General features: G+C 37.5%; 1 protein-coding gene across 2 annotated transcripts in view; it reads right to left on the bottom strand.

Moving 5' to 3' along the window:
* WDR72 (WD repeat domain 72) overlaps positions 1-16,144 on the bottom strand; it is a 236,314-nt gene that overhangs the window by 163,535 nt on the left and 56,635 nt on the right. Inside the window, exons 10-13 of one of the 2 annotated variants that reach the window (XM_015142281.3) lie at positions 15,058-15,199; positions 14,132-14,377; positions 10,699-10,919; positions 8,373-8,568 (exon numbers count right to left, since the gene is read on the bottom strand). In XM_015142281.3, coding sequence (XP_014997767.3) covers positions 8,373-8,568; positions 10,699-10,919; positions 14,132-14,377; positions 15,058-15,199 — 805 coding nt within the window. The remainder of the gene's footprint in view (positions 1-8,372; positions 8,569-10,698; positions 10,920-14,131; positions 14,378-15,057; positions 15,200-16,144) is intronic. The other variant, XM_077938706.1, reaches the window with a different exon arrangement.

Raw genomic sequence — 16,144 nt, forward strand, 5'->3', positions numbered from 1 at the left:
CTCGACCTCCAGAATAGCTAGGACTACTAGCACATACCACTGTGCCTGGCTAATTTTTTAAATTTTTTGTAGAGATGGATCTCACTATGATACCCAATCTTGTCTCAAACTCCTGGACTCAAGTGATCCTCCCACCTTAGCCTCCCAAAGCACTGAAATTACAGGCATGAGCCACCTTGACCAATCCTATGTCCTTCACAGAATTGAGTGACTTGTCTTTTGTTGCTGTGCCATAAGAGTTCCTTTTATATTCTGGGTATTAGACCATTAATAGATGTTTAATTTGCAAATTACTTTTCCCATTCTGTAGATTGTCTTTTCACATTCCTAATAATGACCTTTGATACACAAAAGTTTTTAAGTTTTGTAAACTTCATCCATTTTTTTCTTTCATTGCTCAGGTTTCTTTTTTATTACAGCAAACATGATAGATAGATAGATAGATAGATAGATAGATAGATAGATAGATAGATAGACAGATAGATAGATAGATATTTAACAAAAATAAAGCCAGTATTCCACATACAGTAACTTCATACATCTTTTCTGCAAACATTGTGTGTTAAGTATCTTCATTATTACCATGAAGAAACTAGGTCTCTGATCAATCTAGGGATTTGCCAAAGACTGCACATGTTAATAGTGGAAAAATCTTGTCTTTGAACACTAGGCAATAGTATTAGTTTGACAGATTAAAGGTGAATAATTAATCACGTGGCATTACTTGTGCTCATGGAAGCTAAATATTTTTTCATTCAATAAATATTTGTTGAGTTCTTCCTATGTGTCAGGTGCCATATCAGCTTCTAGAAATAGAACAGTGAACAATACAGGCAGAATTCTTGCCCTCAAGATGTTTTCAGATTAGTGAGAAAGACAGATGTTAACCCCAGAAGTGTAAGTATGAGAGGGGAAGTGCATTGTGCTATGGGAACAAGTCATAAAACTCCCCACAGGAAAACTTATCGGTACATTTGGATACTTTAGTGTATTCCATATGCCACATTCTTATATGTTGCTTTATATTTTTTTAAATTGTTTCAGAGGTACAAGTTTTCCCTGATTACACTGAAAGCTCTTTAAGGAGGGAAACCATATGCAATATTTCTAGTGTCCTTCACAGTGGTATGCATTTCACCAGAACAGGAAATAATTATTGAGCACAACTAGAATGGAGAGAAGGAGCTAAGGAGTCAGGAATAATGAATCCTTAGCACACACTAGTACTGTAATTCATGAAGGATTTATAATAAATAATAGTTAATGTTTATTCAGCCCTTGCTGCCATTAAGAGACAGTGTTTTGAGGAGTTCAAACTTGATTTATTTAATATAGAATAAAAAGAGTAGAACAAGAATTCAAACCCAGGCAAGCTGACTCCCAGGGCTCATGTACATAACTCCTCTGGACATTGTCACCTACTTAAGAGATCAAATTTTGACAACTGTGTAAATATTTCGTAGCTAAACTGCAAAGTTCATATACAAAAGCATGTGCATACGCATGCAAACGTGCACATGTACAATATTGCATGAATCAAAATCACAAATTGCAGTGGAACTGTGATAACTAGGGCAAAGGAGACAGAAACAAAGATTCAAAAAATGGTCAGTAAACTAAAAATATATGTTGAGTAATAACATCAGTAATTATTATAGTAAAGAAGAAAGAGGTCTGGAAAAGGTGATACAGGAAAAATCCCGCCCTATACTTTAATGTATCCTATTTTTCTTTTCTAAAACCAATCATCCCAAGAGGGTTCCATCTGTAATCTACCACAACAAAATAATGTGGCTTCGAGAAAATGACATACTAGAGAGACTATTACCTGCAGGATGCGGCATACCCCAAACCTACCCTTAACATACCTATAATGAAAATCGTATACTGGTTATGCTGACGAGACTGTCAACACAACATAACCTTGCCCTGATATCTACAAAGTGGTGACCTTGAGGAGAAAACCAAGCAATATTGTTTCTCAGAATGGTATAGTTGGTCACTAGTGTAAATTGCAGTGTTATTTTATATGTATGGGAATACTAGATGTTGTATGCCATAAAAGAAGGTGACCAAGTAAAACCTGTGAACTGGCAAATTACTTCTCCATGTAGTAAACTTGTATGATATTTTGGTGTGGCAAAGTAGGAATTTAACTACACAATTCTAGTCTACTGAGGCAAACATGGCTATATTCTGAAAAACTGTGTCTTGCACGTATTCTACATACCCCTCACTGTAAACTATTAAAGCAAACTCAAATCTATAGGACAAGATTAAACACTGAATATTTTTGAAAAACATGAGCTATTAGCTATTGGTTGACGAAACTCATTTCTTTATACTTTTATCTTTTTCTTTTTTCTTTTAAAAACTTTCTAATTTAGTTATTTCTAAGCCTATGCACTTTGAAAACGTGGAAGAACAAATGCTCCACTTCGCAGTATTGTGAATTGAATAATTTTCCAGCTAACTACTACTAATTCTAATAAGAAAAAGAAATTAAAAGATGGAAGTTTTGGCTTCCTGCTGGCAAGGCAAAAAAGAAAGAAAATTTAACACCCGTGGTGAAAATAAGTCTGAAACGAATCTTCTTCCTTACTTCCTTAATTTCTTATGAATAGGTTTTGTTTCAATGCTCTGCATAAAAAACGTTTGTTTTAAAACTTGGAGTGTATTTTCCCACAGAAACCATGTCATAATCAGAGGCTGGGTGCTCATGCCATGCTACAGTCATGAGGCTTTCTGCTCAGTGTTACACAGTCCACATTACCTGAGCAGGAACTGGAAGAAATGAACAAAAATAGAGTCCCCTGGACCCTGATTTCTACCTACTAATTGGTCAAAGCCTTCAGTCCCCTAAACCCAAGCCCCAAGCTGCTTCTGAGATGTCCTTAGGTCCGGAATCCACCATGGATATAATACTTTTAAATATTCTTCCTGGAGCCCCAGCAGTACCTGGGAAGACGCCAGCCCAGTTCTCCAACAGGAGTCACGGGATGTGGACTGGCAGCTTCGCATAGTCTGTGCAGAGATCTGTGGGAGCTTGCTGAATAGGGGGAGCAATTTCAGCATTTTTATTTTTTGGCACATATCGTCCTATGAGCACAAGAAAGACAGCGCTGAGCAGTGATACATAACTTTTGCTTCTCCTCCCTTCCCATCAGCTGTCGCTTCTGCTATCAGAGTGCCCGCCACAAACAGCCTCCCCGCTTGTAATTTGCTGCGGCTAATCTGTCATCTGAGAAATCAGATGACCAGAGCCGTTAGAACTACGTGTAAATTTAGAGTCAAGCTCTGAAAGACAGCCAGAGACCCTCTCCTTTAGGAGATCTTGTAGCAGGTTTCCTGGCAGCCATCTCCTTTCTTTGCAAAGCTGTTCTTATCTAATTCCCTGCTTGACAGTCTCAAAAGGTGACCTCCGTCTGCAAGAGATGTTCCTATTGCACGATAAGTGAAGGACACACCAGAATGGAAGAAGGAGACATACAATGTAGTGCCTGTGCCAACACGTACTCTGGGGACATTCAAACTCACAAAACTTCTCTGTGTTCCGTTTCCTCACTGGGAAAACGGGTATAACTATGCCCGTCCTGCTTACAGTGAGGTCTAATGGATTAAACGTTTTCTGCTGCTTTAAGAATGAGTTATTATGAAATCAATGTCTTTAAAAAAAACAACCATCTTTCTCAGGGATCTGTAAACTATAGATGCAGGCCAAATCCAGCCTGCTGCCTGTTGCTGTAAGTAAAATTTTATTGAAACACAGCCTCACCCTCTCCTTTATGTAGTGTCTATGGCTTCGCTTATGCTACAACAGGAGAGTTCAGTAATTGCAACAAAGATCTATGGACCACAAAGCAGAAAACATCTATTATCCAGCCCTCTACGGAAAAAAAGTGTTTCTGATCCATCTTAAGATATTTTTAAAAAGTATTATTTTTAAGCAAACAAGATTTCATTGTCCCCGCCCCACACACACACAATGCAATTACTTAATATGGCGTATTTCCCAACATAGCTTGTACACTTAACAGAAGACCTTCAATAGAAAGTTACATTAATAACGCATAAGATATTCATTAGACAAATTATCTGCTATGTAAATCCACTACGGTGAAAAGAGTAGTACTCAGAATTATTTTCAATTCAATTCTTAAAAGAATAATTAGCTCAGAGCTAAGATTTATTTCTGGTATGTAATTTAGGGAAAATAAAATCAGTAATACATTATTACCCCTATTGTGTCTCACAGCAATGAGGGCGACCAAGCCGCCCAGAGTTGTCAGTGCCAAATACACTGTGGGAGCTCAAATATTAATCAAAATGACATCTGCAATATTTTCCTTTCCTAATCAGGTCTAAACATCGTGGGACATCCGGCAAATCAATAAGCAAAACTAGATGCCCTCATCACTCCTAAACTGGCAGCACTACATTTTTAGCCAGAAGATGAGGGCCCTCAGTGTCACACAAACATTTCTTTACCTCAGTTGTTTGCCACTTCCAAGAGATAAGTGTGCCCACCCACGATCCCAAAATTTACCCTGTCATCCATCTCACTATGCCACCTATCACAGAAAGAAACACCCCTTTTCAGTCCAAGATAAAATAGGCACAGTGGTACACGACTGTCGAATATGCTTATGTATTCTGCCAAAGAGACTCATAAGTAAAGTGAGAATAGGCTGTTATAAAGTATTTGTGAAAAATGGAAGAGGCCTCACATCCTGTCCTCTATAACCAAGGAAAGGTGGCACGGGGACTTATGCTATACCCCATACTTCCCAAGCGCCCACCAAGGCAGACTTTTGATAAGTTGAGAATTAATTACTTTTGGCTTCAAGCCCCTTTTCCTGCCTTTTCTTTCTAGTCCCCTTTCCTCAAAACTCTTATCCCACTAACACCTCCTATTTTCTCTCTGTGGGCTCTGGAATTGCTCTAGTGCTGAAAGATCTGATAAATACCTTTATGTCAATTTATTCCTCCTTCACGTAGTTAGAGGAGCAGAGTGCTGGAGAAATGAAAGTAGGAATAAGTCTGTTCACATGGAACTAAGTGTGAACCCTATGGAGAGAATAGCAAAACTAAAAGGCCAAGGCCCGGGAAAAATTGACTGGAACACGAAATACACAGACCTTCACTTCAGGAGGTGAGACATGCCCCGTGAACTCCAAATCCCTAAGGAAGACTTGAAGCAGAAAGCTAAGAACCTGCTTACAATTGGGCAGGATCTAAAAGCCACAATTGGCCAATGTTAAGGTGAACATTCATACTCAGTCTACTGAGGCAAGAGCATTTGGATTAATTAGTTCACTCATTCATTCATCATTTGTGTGCCAGGCACATCCATGAGCTAGTATATTCCACACCTTCAAATAGCTGTTTTCAGCCTGTTTTGGCTTTAGTTGGTATTTTCCCCCTAGCTTTATGAAAATTTAAATGGAAACACTTCCGGATCTCAGACCATTCAACCTTTACAAGTAGAGAATAAAACAGAAATCAAGGACAGTAAACATGATGGAAGCATCTTAGCCAGCTGAAATCCGACTTGGAAAAGAAAACATAATTCACTACATTGTAACCAAAATTAAAATTGCAGAGATTAAAGGCAAAACACAACAAAGGCAACACCAGACACAAGAATAAAGGAACAACATAAACTTATTCAAAAGAAATGAATGTGATAATAGAAAGTTGGGCCACCAGCCACCTTCACAGGGTGTTGTGAGGCTCAAAGGAGGTGGTCAATGGGATGGTGCTTTAAGAAGTGAAGAGGTCCATCACAAATGTGAAGGTCTGGGTAGAATCACTAATACTATCATCACCAATTACAAGCTCATCTTAAGATGAGTTGAGATTGTTTTTAAACTATTAATACAGATAACCAAAAGATGAACAACTTATATTCTGTAGGTTACTTTGGCACTAAACCTGTGCATATTGTTTGATATGGAAATTCTAAAATAAACTTTTTTATAGGAAACAGTATAAATAACCAACTATAGGAGATTCCTCAATTAAAGCCTAGTATGTCCATAATGACAACTCTATCGATTATTGTCCATGTGACAACCCACTCCATCCTTTCCTACCCTCTGTGTCCTTCCTTCTTTGTGCACAGGGAGGCTGATGCCTAGAACTGAATGCCCTTCCCCTCTCACTTTCAGTGGATTAAATTAATGGAGGTGACTGCAGAAGAAGAAAGAATTTCTTCCAACCCTCCCCTCTCTATGTGAGTCCTGCATCTCTGGCAGGAGCTGCTTCTTTTCTATGACTTCATGGGGTGACCACTCCTCCTCAGCTTCAACTCTCACTGGGTCCCAGCAACAATGTTTTCTCCTCTTTTTGCTTCAGTCCTAGAGGTGGCCAGAGCTTCCTGATGCTGCCAGTGCCTGGGTGCTGGGAGCGCTCACCATCCGTTCCTTGTCTGGCCCCTAATCCCTGCCCACACCTCTATAAACAGTCCTTTCATTCAAGTCTCTTCATTTGACCCATCTGGGTTGACTTCAGTTTCCTGCCAGGACTGTGACTGAAATAAAATATAGACTAAAATACAGTAAATATCTATTTATTGACATAGAAAAATGCCTGACAGAAAGTAGATCAAAATATTAATAGCACTTATTAATTAGTAGGATAGGATTATTTGTTTTTCTTTGTATCTATTTTTCAAATGTTCTTCAAAATTTGGTTATGTATTTGAGGGAGTATATAAGAGAAATAACAAAATTAAAATACAGAATGGGAATAAATATAATCTCAGGAAGTACTAACGGTTTGGCTTTGCTTTACTTCCCACTCTGCCAAAAAAATACATAAATAAAAAGTTACATAGCCTGAGGGTGTCCCGATGGGAAAAGGGGACCATGAACACTCGGGGGTGCCCAGATATTTATTTATTCTTGCTGGATTCTATCACCCATGAAAAATAAGTTTAGTTACCAAGTGTTCACAATTGAAAATGCAATTGGGCACATTAATAAGCATATGTGATTTACAGGCTTTATTTTACAAGCAGAAGTCAAGACTTCGCTGCATTTGTTGATAGTAACAATAGTCAACCATCACTAAGGGCTAACCGCCTGCAGGCACTGTTTACAAGCATTGTAGGTATTAGCTCATTTAATCCTGACAGGAAGGCAGTATTATTATCCCATTTCACAGATGAGGAGATTGACAAGCAAAGAAGCAATGTAATATGATCCGAGGTCCTATTAACAGGCTCTGGAGGCAAGCCCAGGCTTTAGGGCCTATTTTATCTATTATACTTAACTGTATTGCTCAGATCAAGAATTCCAGAACTCTCCTAATTTTGTGTATATTGTGCAAAGAACAAGCAAGATCCTCAAACTGGTTCACCACTTATTAGCTGTACAGTCTTGTACATTTATTTATCACATCTGCAAATTCCTCATCAATAAAATAGTGAATAATACTTCTCCAACCTACCTCAGAAGTTGTGAGAATCTAAGGGGAAAATGAGCAGGAAAGCCCATCAAAGCTATAAAACAATTTACAAATGTAAGGCAGTATGAGGTTGCACCCTCTAAACACTAGTACATTAGTCATCATCACTTACACACAACAGTCAAATGCAAAGAAAATAGCAATTATTTTGGTGAAGTATGGCTCTAAACTATAATATTATAAACTATCCCAGTCTGTTAATAACACCCAACATAAAACCACCACTGATTAATCAATAAAAATCATGCTATAGATTCAGTGAAATGTACTCTCAAACGAACTCCCCTGACTCACGTTCATTAATTACCTCACCTTATTTGATATATTCCAGCATTTTCTGGAATGTATTACTCTCAATCTTTAGTTATGTAGTAGTTTTTTTTTTTTTAATTTTAAAGTTCAAACTCTACATTCTCTATGATATGATATCAAAAGTTCAATTGAGCCACTCAGTTTTCAGTTTTCCTGACTCAACTTTTTGGAGTTTTATAATTAATTATATTCCATTATTACTGATCATCAATTAGCTCAAAATGTTGCTGAGATGGTGAGCATGCTGAAGAAAGCATAATTTAATGATAATTTGAGACCAGTAGGACACTAAATTTCTCTCTTGTTAATAATTAAAGTAGATAACTTATGTTTTTATTTATAGCTTCCAGAAATATCCGGCTCATTCCTGTGCACTGCCCTGTCAGCTAATCATCAGTTGGTCAGGATCTGACTTAGGCTGCTGTGTTTTATTTTGCACACATGCCTTTAACTGAAGCCATTAAATGCAACCCAAACAAAGGTTAAAGCAAGTGAGGTCATCACCGCGTCTTCTCTGAAACTTTCCATCTGGTCAAATGCTTGTACATCATAAATATATAAAGAATGAAAGGGGTAAAATTTCAATTTACCTGTTTCAATTTCCCAAATATAGACTGAGTCATCTGCACATCCAACAATTAAAAAATTCTCAACCGGGTGCCATTTTATCATCCTCACAGGAAAAAGGTGCTTCCGGGCACGCAGGAGGCAACTCTTTCCCTCAAGGTGAAGGAGAGCCACGGAATGGTCACTGCATACACAGCAAATTATCTGCTCACCCCTTAGCTGTGAAAAAACAACACGCTTATATAAGTAAATAGTCAAATGCTTTCTTTATGAGTAAGTCAGATTTTTTCCTCCCAGTAACATACAAAAGTTTTGTTAAAGCCCCATTTACAAAAAGGATATTTCTGCTTTCTACAGCACCTTTCCATGTAAACCTCTACAGGGGAGCTTTAAACACTGAGTCGAGTCTAAGCTCAACAGCTTCTCAGGAAGGTCACAAGATGAATCCAGGACAGATCTACTTATGAGATAAATGAAGGACTTGACCATCACTCAGCAAATTCAGGCAGGGAGGCAGACATCGGAAATAATGCAGAATAAAATAAACCCCAGAACTAATTTGTTGCCACAAAAAGAAGCTATTTGTAGACACAAGCTTAGGCCCAAGGGTATCATGAGCTGATATTTTCCACTTAAAGCCTCAAAATGTGATTTGGTGCTGTTCCCAGAACTATACAGATTCTAATCCAAACAGGAAACTCAGTGTAGACACAATCTAAAAGAGGTAAGCATTAGATAGCTCCAACTGAATGTACAGCCTCAAAGACATAAGGACCAAAAATAGGCTCCCAGGACAATAATCCTTAAGATACTTTTTAAAAAGTCAGCATGTGGTTACCTTGAACAGGTTAGGACAATTACTATCCAAGGTGGATTCTCACGATCTAGCCAGAATTTTGGCTGTTTTGTTGAAAGCATCAGTTTGGAGACCTTGAGACACCCATTACTCATCATTAACCTCTCTGGAGGCGGGTATGCGAGGAGTACTAGGGTACATGTTTTCTTTCCTAACTCTTTATTAAGTGGACTCCAGAAATTGTAAGGAAAAAAAAAATCACAAAATGGCAGGTGTGATAGATCTGGAGCCTAGACTTGCCGAATGAATCAGATGTCATTTTTCCCTAACCATTCTATCTCCTGGAGAACCTGCCCATCCCACAGCTTCTAGAGCAGGCAGTCCAACGTGCTCCAGGAAACTTACATACATACACACACAGACCATGTGAACACAAATCTTATGGTTAGGAATAGACTATCAAGAAACAATATTTATAAGCCAATTAACTGACTTAAAAAATCATTTTACCTGTGTTACTATGTCCTTTTACGACAGAGGAAACGCAAAAGTTGTTTGTTCATTTTTTTTTTTTAAGTCAACTTTATAAAAGCTGAATTTAAGTTGACATTTCATAAGAAAATTCTACCTAAAGCGATTTCATTTTGCCCCTGACAAGGTAGATGCTCACAAACTTATTAAAGCTCATTCTCTGTTAAATAAATGAATAAGCAAATAAAAACCCATTTAAGAAGAAAATGTGCTGGACGCAATAGCTGACACCTGTAATGCCAGCACTTTGGGAGGCAGAGGTGGGAAGATTCCTTGCATCCAGGAGTTGGAGACCAGCCTGAGCAACAAAGCAAGATCCTGTCTCTACAAAAACAAAAATAAAAAACAGTAGCTGGACTTCATGCCTGTAGTCTCACCTACTTGGGAGGCTGAGGCAGGAGGATCCCTGGAGCCCAGGAGGTTGAGGCTGCAGTGAGCCATGATCAAGCCACTGTACTCCAGCTTGGGTGACAAAGTGAGATGCTGTCACAGACACACACAACAAATGCAACTATTTATCAATATTGTTATAAAAAGAAATTCTTGACTAGGTCTTGCTTTGTTGCCCAGGCTGGAATGCACTGGCATGATCTCGGCTCACCACAAAATGGAAGTTATTGAAGGCAAAAGTTAATTTCTAATTTATAGATTCCTATATTGTTCGGCTTGTTTTTGCCTTGAGTATCTACTTTTATTTTTAAAAGATAATTTCATTGAAAACGAAGATATAGAACTAGAGGAAAAAAAACAGATGTAAGTACTTGAAGAGAAAGAATTAAGTGGCTGTTGTAAAGCTAAGCATTGACTAAATCTTTGCTTTACAGCAAAATTATCTGTATAATGTAAGTTATAATAATACTACAATTCATATAGAAAGATTAGAAATATATATGAATCATCCAGTTGTATTATAAGTACACAGAACTCATATTTTTCTTTTCTTTGGAAATATGGGTCATTTTTACTTGTCTTATTAAGTATTCTATTTTCAAATTTAGGTGTTATATTTTACTCTGTCTTACTTTAAACTTCTCTGGTGACATCAAAAGACTTGTTACTGCACCAGCTTCCAAAAAGAATTTATGCAAAATTTCTTCAGTAACGATATCCCACAAGATGACGCATGAGTCTAGGTCCCCAGACAACATCCAACTTTGGTCTAATTTCGAAGAGAGACCATGTGGGTAAAGTAATGAAGTGACACTTTGGTGGTGGCCTTTAAGAACTTTATGAGGTGGAGAATCTGAAAAACAATGAAACACCAAATAATACAGATGTTATTTTTGTTCAGAAAATCATCCCAAGATTCTCTTTTATAAAATTTTAACATAAGGAAATTACATATAATTAAAGCATGCACTTGGCTAAGAAAACCAGTGAACACCCTTAGATCATCTTGAAAAGCAAGTGCCTCACCAGAAGCCAGAGTATGCTTTTGATGAAGCACTACAGTTAGTTGTTCAAAATCTATTAATTCTAGGCCAGGCATGGTGGCTCATGCCCATAATATCAGCACTTTGGGAGGCTGAGATGGGCAGATCGCTTGAGGTCTGGGGTTCAAGACCAGCCTGGCCAACATTGTGAAACCCCATCTCTACTAAAAATTCAAAAATTAGCTGGATGTAGTGGCTCGCACCTACAGACCCAGCTACTCATGAGTCTGAAGCAGGAGAATTGCTTGAACCTGGATGGTGGAGGTTGCAGTGAGCTGAGATCATGCCACTGTACTCCAGCCTGGGCAACAGAGCAAGACTGTCAAAAAAAAAAAAAAAAAAAGAAAGAAAGAAAAAGAAGTCTATTAATTCTTAAGGACATTAGTAAATTACCAATTCCAGTGTCATGGAATAGTAAACACTGTTCTAAAAGAGTGAACACTTCATACATTTGGCTCCACAAAAATAAGTTGTGAATATTAGTTATTTTCATTCTTTTTTCTTTTTTCTTCTTTTTTAGAGACAGGGTCTCGCTGTTGACCAGGCTGGAGTGCAGTGGTGCAATCATGGCACCATAAGACAAAACTTCTATTCCTCAAACTCCCTGGGCTCGGGTGATCCTTCCATCTCAGCCCCCCTATAGCTGGGACCACAGGTGAGCACCACCATGCCCAGGTAATTTTTGTACTTTTTGCAGGGACAGGGTGTCACCATGATGCTCACACTGATCTCAAACTCCTGGGCTCAAGGGATCCACTCGCCTCAGCCTTCCAAAGTGCTGGGATTACAGGCGGTAGCCACCGTGCCCAGCCCGTCATTCTTTAAATTAGAATGACTAAGTCTAGTATACAAGAAAAGAAAAGTTTCAGGAAATATTTTTGCTTTGAAAGATGTTAGAGATTACCTAATTCTACCTCTTGGCTTTACAGATAATGCATCTGAGGCTCAGAGAGGTTAAGTGACTTGCATCCAAGTGTGAAAAAGCAAAGTAAAATGTTTAAGAGTACGGCATTGCTGTTAAATGAATCTGTCTTTTTTTCCCTGGGTCTATCACTTACTAGATATGTCACCCTAGCTAGTTGCCTTTTCCCTCTTAACCACAGATGTTACATCTGAAAATTTAGGATAATAATAGTTCTTACTTCAGACGAGACTGTTGTGTGGAATAAATAAGAGAATGTCTATAATTTTGTAGCACTCTGCTTGGCACTCGGTAGGCATATGGGCATTTCAAATCACAGCTGTATGAGAGTACAGGACTACTGACACACTACTGTGCTAGGGGGTTACTCTTCCCACCAGCCACACTGCTTCTTCCTTCATCACTAGCTAAACTCCCCCAAATTGGAAAGAACCATAAACCACAAACTCTCTTTATTCACACTGAAAATAAACCTCAAAGAATTATTCTTATACTTCAGAAACTTCTATTCCATCAGGCATATCCTCACTTTGTATCTCCTAAAAAACCAGGATGAATGTTCATTGAGCTGCTACAAGTTAAATGTGACTTTTCCTTGCTTTCTGGATATTAGGATAAATCAGCCTGGATAAAAACTCTAGGTCTTCGCTTTTTCACTAACTTTTAACAGCAGCCATTTAGCTGTATACCAGTACATTACCTCTGTTTGGTTCATTGCCATTTACTCCTCCACTTCAGTCAATCACTGAAGCACAAGTCAGTAACATTTAGTAAGTGGCCAAAGTAAGCTGAGAACAATAGTAGGCAATATAAGAAGTTTTTTTTTTTTAATTGAGATTTAGTCCTTACCCTTAAGGACCTTATGCTCTAATACGATTCATATAATAATAATAAAATAGTATACAGTTTTTTTATACACATCCTAAATCTCAATCACCTCCTATATTTCCTTCCCTTACATAAGACAATTTACTTTAATAGGCATTTGTTGTTGTAATGCATAAATGCAGAAAGATGTATAAGAACACATGTATATTTCATTCACAAAGAAATACAGATTAAAACAGGAAGATACTATTTTTCTCCTGATTAGCAAAGATTAAAAAGTTTAATAGCACACAAAGTTGGTAGATAAAGTTTGGGGCAAAAAGGCATTTTATAGGCTATTAGTGAAAATGCATGCATATTGATGAAAGTTCTTTACAGAATATTTTACATATATTTTCAAAATTAAAAATGCAAGCAAATGTTGATCTGGTAATTTTACTCTTAGGAATTAATATACAGATATACTCATATGTATGTATAATGATAATCAATTCTGCATTGTCCATAGCAGCTAAAAACTAGAAAACTTACACACCAATAGGCAATTAAAGTTTGATTATTACTAATTATTTAAAGTCAACTCGTAAAGAATGAACTCCAAAATATTTTATTTAGATTTGTTTAAGGACATTCTAGTAAAGCGTGTAGAATACACTTTTATTTGTGCAATATAATTAAAAGACTGTATATTGTTATGCTGATATGTGCTTGTATACATGTAGAAAATTTCAAGAAGAGTATCAACCGTTATCAGCAGTTGCCTTTGGAGAAAGGAACTGGAAGATCAAGTAAGGAGAAAAACTCATTTCTTATTATACAACCTTCTGCCTGAGTTTTTTTTTTTTTTTTTTGAGATGGAGTGGAGTCTTGCCCTGTTGCCCAGGCTGGAGTGCAGTGGCGCGATCTCGGCTCACTGCAAGCTCCGCCTCCCAGGTTCAGCTCCGCCACCACGCCCAGCTATTTTTTTTTTTTTTTTTGTATTTTTAGTAGAGACAGGGTTTCACCGTGTTAGCCAGGATGGTCTCAATCTCCTGACCTCGTGATCCACCCACCTCAGCCCCCCAAAGTGCTAGGATTACAGGGAATTTAAAAAAAAACAAAAAACAAAAAACAAAAACCTATATGTATGTTTTACTTCAACATTAAAATATGTACATATTTAGCACCAAATGCCAGCTAATTCTTTAGGCCCCTAAATCTTCTTTAGTGCAGTTCATTGAAATTGCAGTTTTAGATAAATCAAATAAGTAGGGTCAAATAAAATTCAATGACCTTTTACTAAAGAACCACCTTCTAGAAGTCTTGCTTTGGCAGCATTCAAAGCCTGGGTAATGATAATTGTCCCATCTTCACAGCCACATATTAGTTTATCAAGACTTGGAATATACTCTGATGAAGTGACTACAGCAGTTCCTGCCCCATCTTTAAGCCCAGAGAAATAGTCAATAATACTTTGTGACACAGCATCATGCTTATCAAAATTATCTTGAAGAGTCCAGGTGGTAGTTACTGGTATCTCTAAAAAGAAAACAGAGATAAAAGGAAAATTTGGTTTATCAATGCATCATAGACATGGAAAATATCAAGGCACCCTCCCTTCAAAAATATGAATACAGTGTTACAGCCTATCCCAGATTCATATTGCCAGCATTCATCTCTTGTTAAGTTCAATTGATGTTAACATGAATTATATTGGTTATATTAATATATAAGATCCATAAGGTTCATGTGTGTGTGTGTGCTTAATTTTTAATTTTTTTTTTTTTTGAGACCGAGTCTCACTGTGTCACCCAGGCTGGAGTGCAGTGGCATGATCTCGGCTCACTACAACCTCCGCCTCCTGGGTTAAAGCAATTCACCTGCCTCAACCTCCCGAGTAGCTCAGATTACAAGTGCACGCCGCCACGCCCCACTAATTTTTTGTATTTTAGTAGAGATGGTTTTCACCATGTTGCCCAGGCTGGTCTCGAACTCCTTCGCTCAGGCAATTCATCCGCCTCAGCTTCCCAAAGTGCTAGGATTACAGGCATGAGCCACCTTACCCGGCCTAAGCTTTGTGTTTATACCTGCTTTTATGTTGTCATTTAATACATAATAGTACACAATAAATTTTTCTTGTTGCTCAACTTAGAAGAACAATGAGTTAATTAGAAATTTGTTCTCAGAAGACATGTGACTAGAAATGGAAACTGACTTACCTCTAGGAGAACCATCAAACTTGGATACAGGAACATCAGGGATGTGCCACAAAGTAATTCTTCCTGAGACTTCTCCAGAGAAAAGCACCTTGTAAAAAGGCTCTTTCCTCTCATTCATGTAGCCCATAACAAAGGGACGGCTCTGTTACGAAACAAAAAGTGGGCTTTTATGTAGGAAATATTCTAACTATAGAGAGATGGCCACTGTTTTTAAATGGAGAAACAAGACTTAATAACTGAAGTAAATATTTTCAATTTATTTCCCACTGTTTCAAAATTTCCAAGTAAATTAAATGAAATAATCTGTGATCTAGGACTAAAGAGGCTTTAAACAACAAGAAGCAAAGTCATAGACTTCAGAAAGTCAATAAAAGTATCTAACATTTACTGACCGTGTGTGCGTGTGTGTGTGTGTGTGTGTGTGTGTGTGTGTGTATAGCTATGTGTACACATTACTGCAAGGGGTTTTCTACATATTCAGTTAAATAATCCTCACAATAACCCTATAAAATTGATACTATCATTGTTTTCATTTTACAAACAAGAAAATTTGTGTTTTCCTGTGAAGTGAAGAGATTGATTTGTCTAAGGCGATTAGAGGAAGCAACGGGCTTTGAGTCCAGTCATTCTGATTCAGCAACCCATGTCTTGATGCTAAAGATGTTCACTAAGAAGGCTTAATTTCTTTATAGTTCCTTTATAGTTCTAATTGTCACTTAAAACAGCAACAACTCATATTTGTATAGTAATTTTGTGTTGTTACCATGTTTTCCACTTTTTGTTGACTGTTTTTCAGATTTAACATACTTGATTTCCAATTTCTCAAGCAGCCACAAAGGAAAATGATTCCATAATTTATAATGTGTGTGTATATACATATATACTGTTATACATTATATAAATTATGTATAATATTATACATATTATACATAATCTATGATCTTGCTGAAGGAGAATATGAATATTGGGCACCAGTGCTCTTAAAGCTATGCCTTCACTAGTGAATGCATCTTGAGCATCCCTGATCCTTCTCAGGGCAGTATAGCTGTTCTTCGGGTAGGTTGGTACATAGATATTAAGGGATCAA

Source organism: Macaca mulatta, chromosome 7 (genome assembly GCF_049350105.2).
Source record: "Macaca mulatta isolate MMU2019108-1 chromosome 7, T2T-MMU8v2.0, whole genome shotgun sequence".
In the NCBI taxonomy this organism is placed as follows: Eukaryota; Metazoa; Chordata; class Mammalia; order Primates; family Cercopithecidae; genus Macaca; species Macaca mulatta.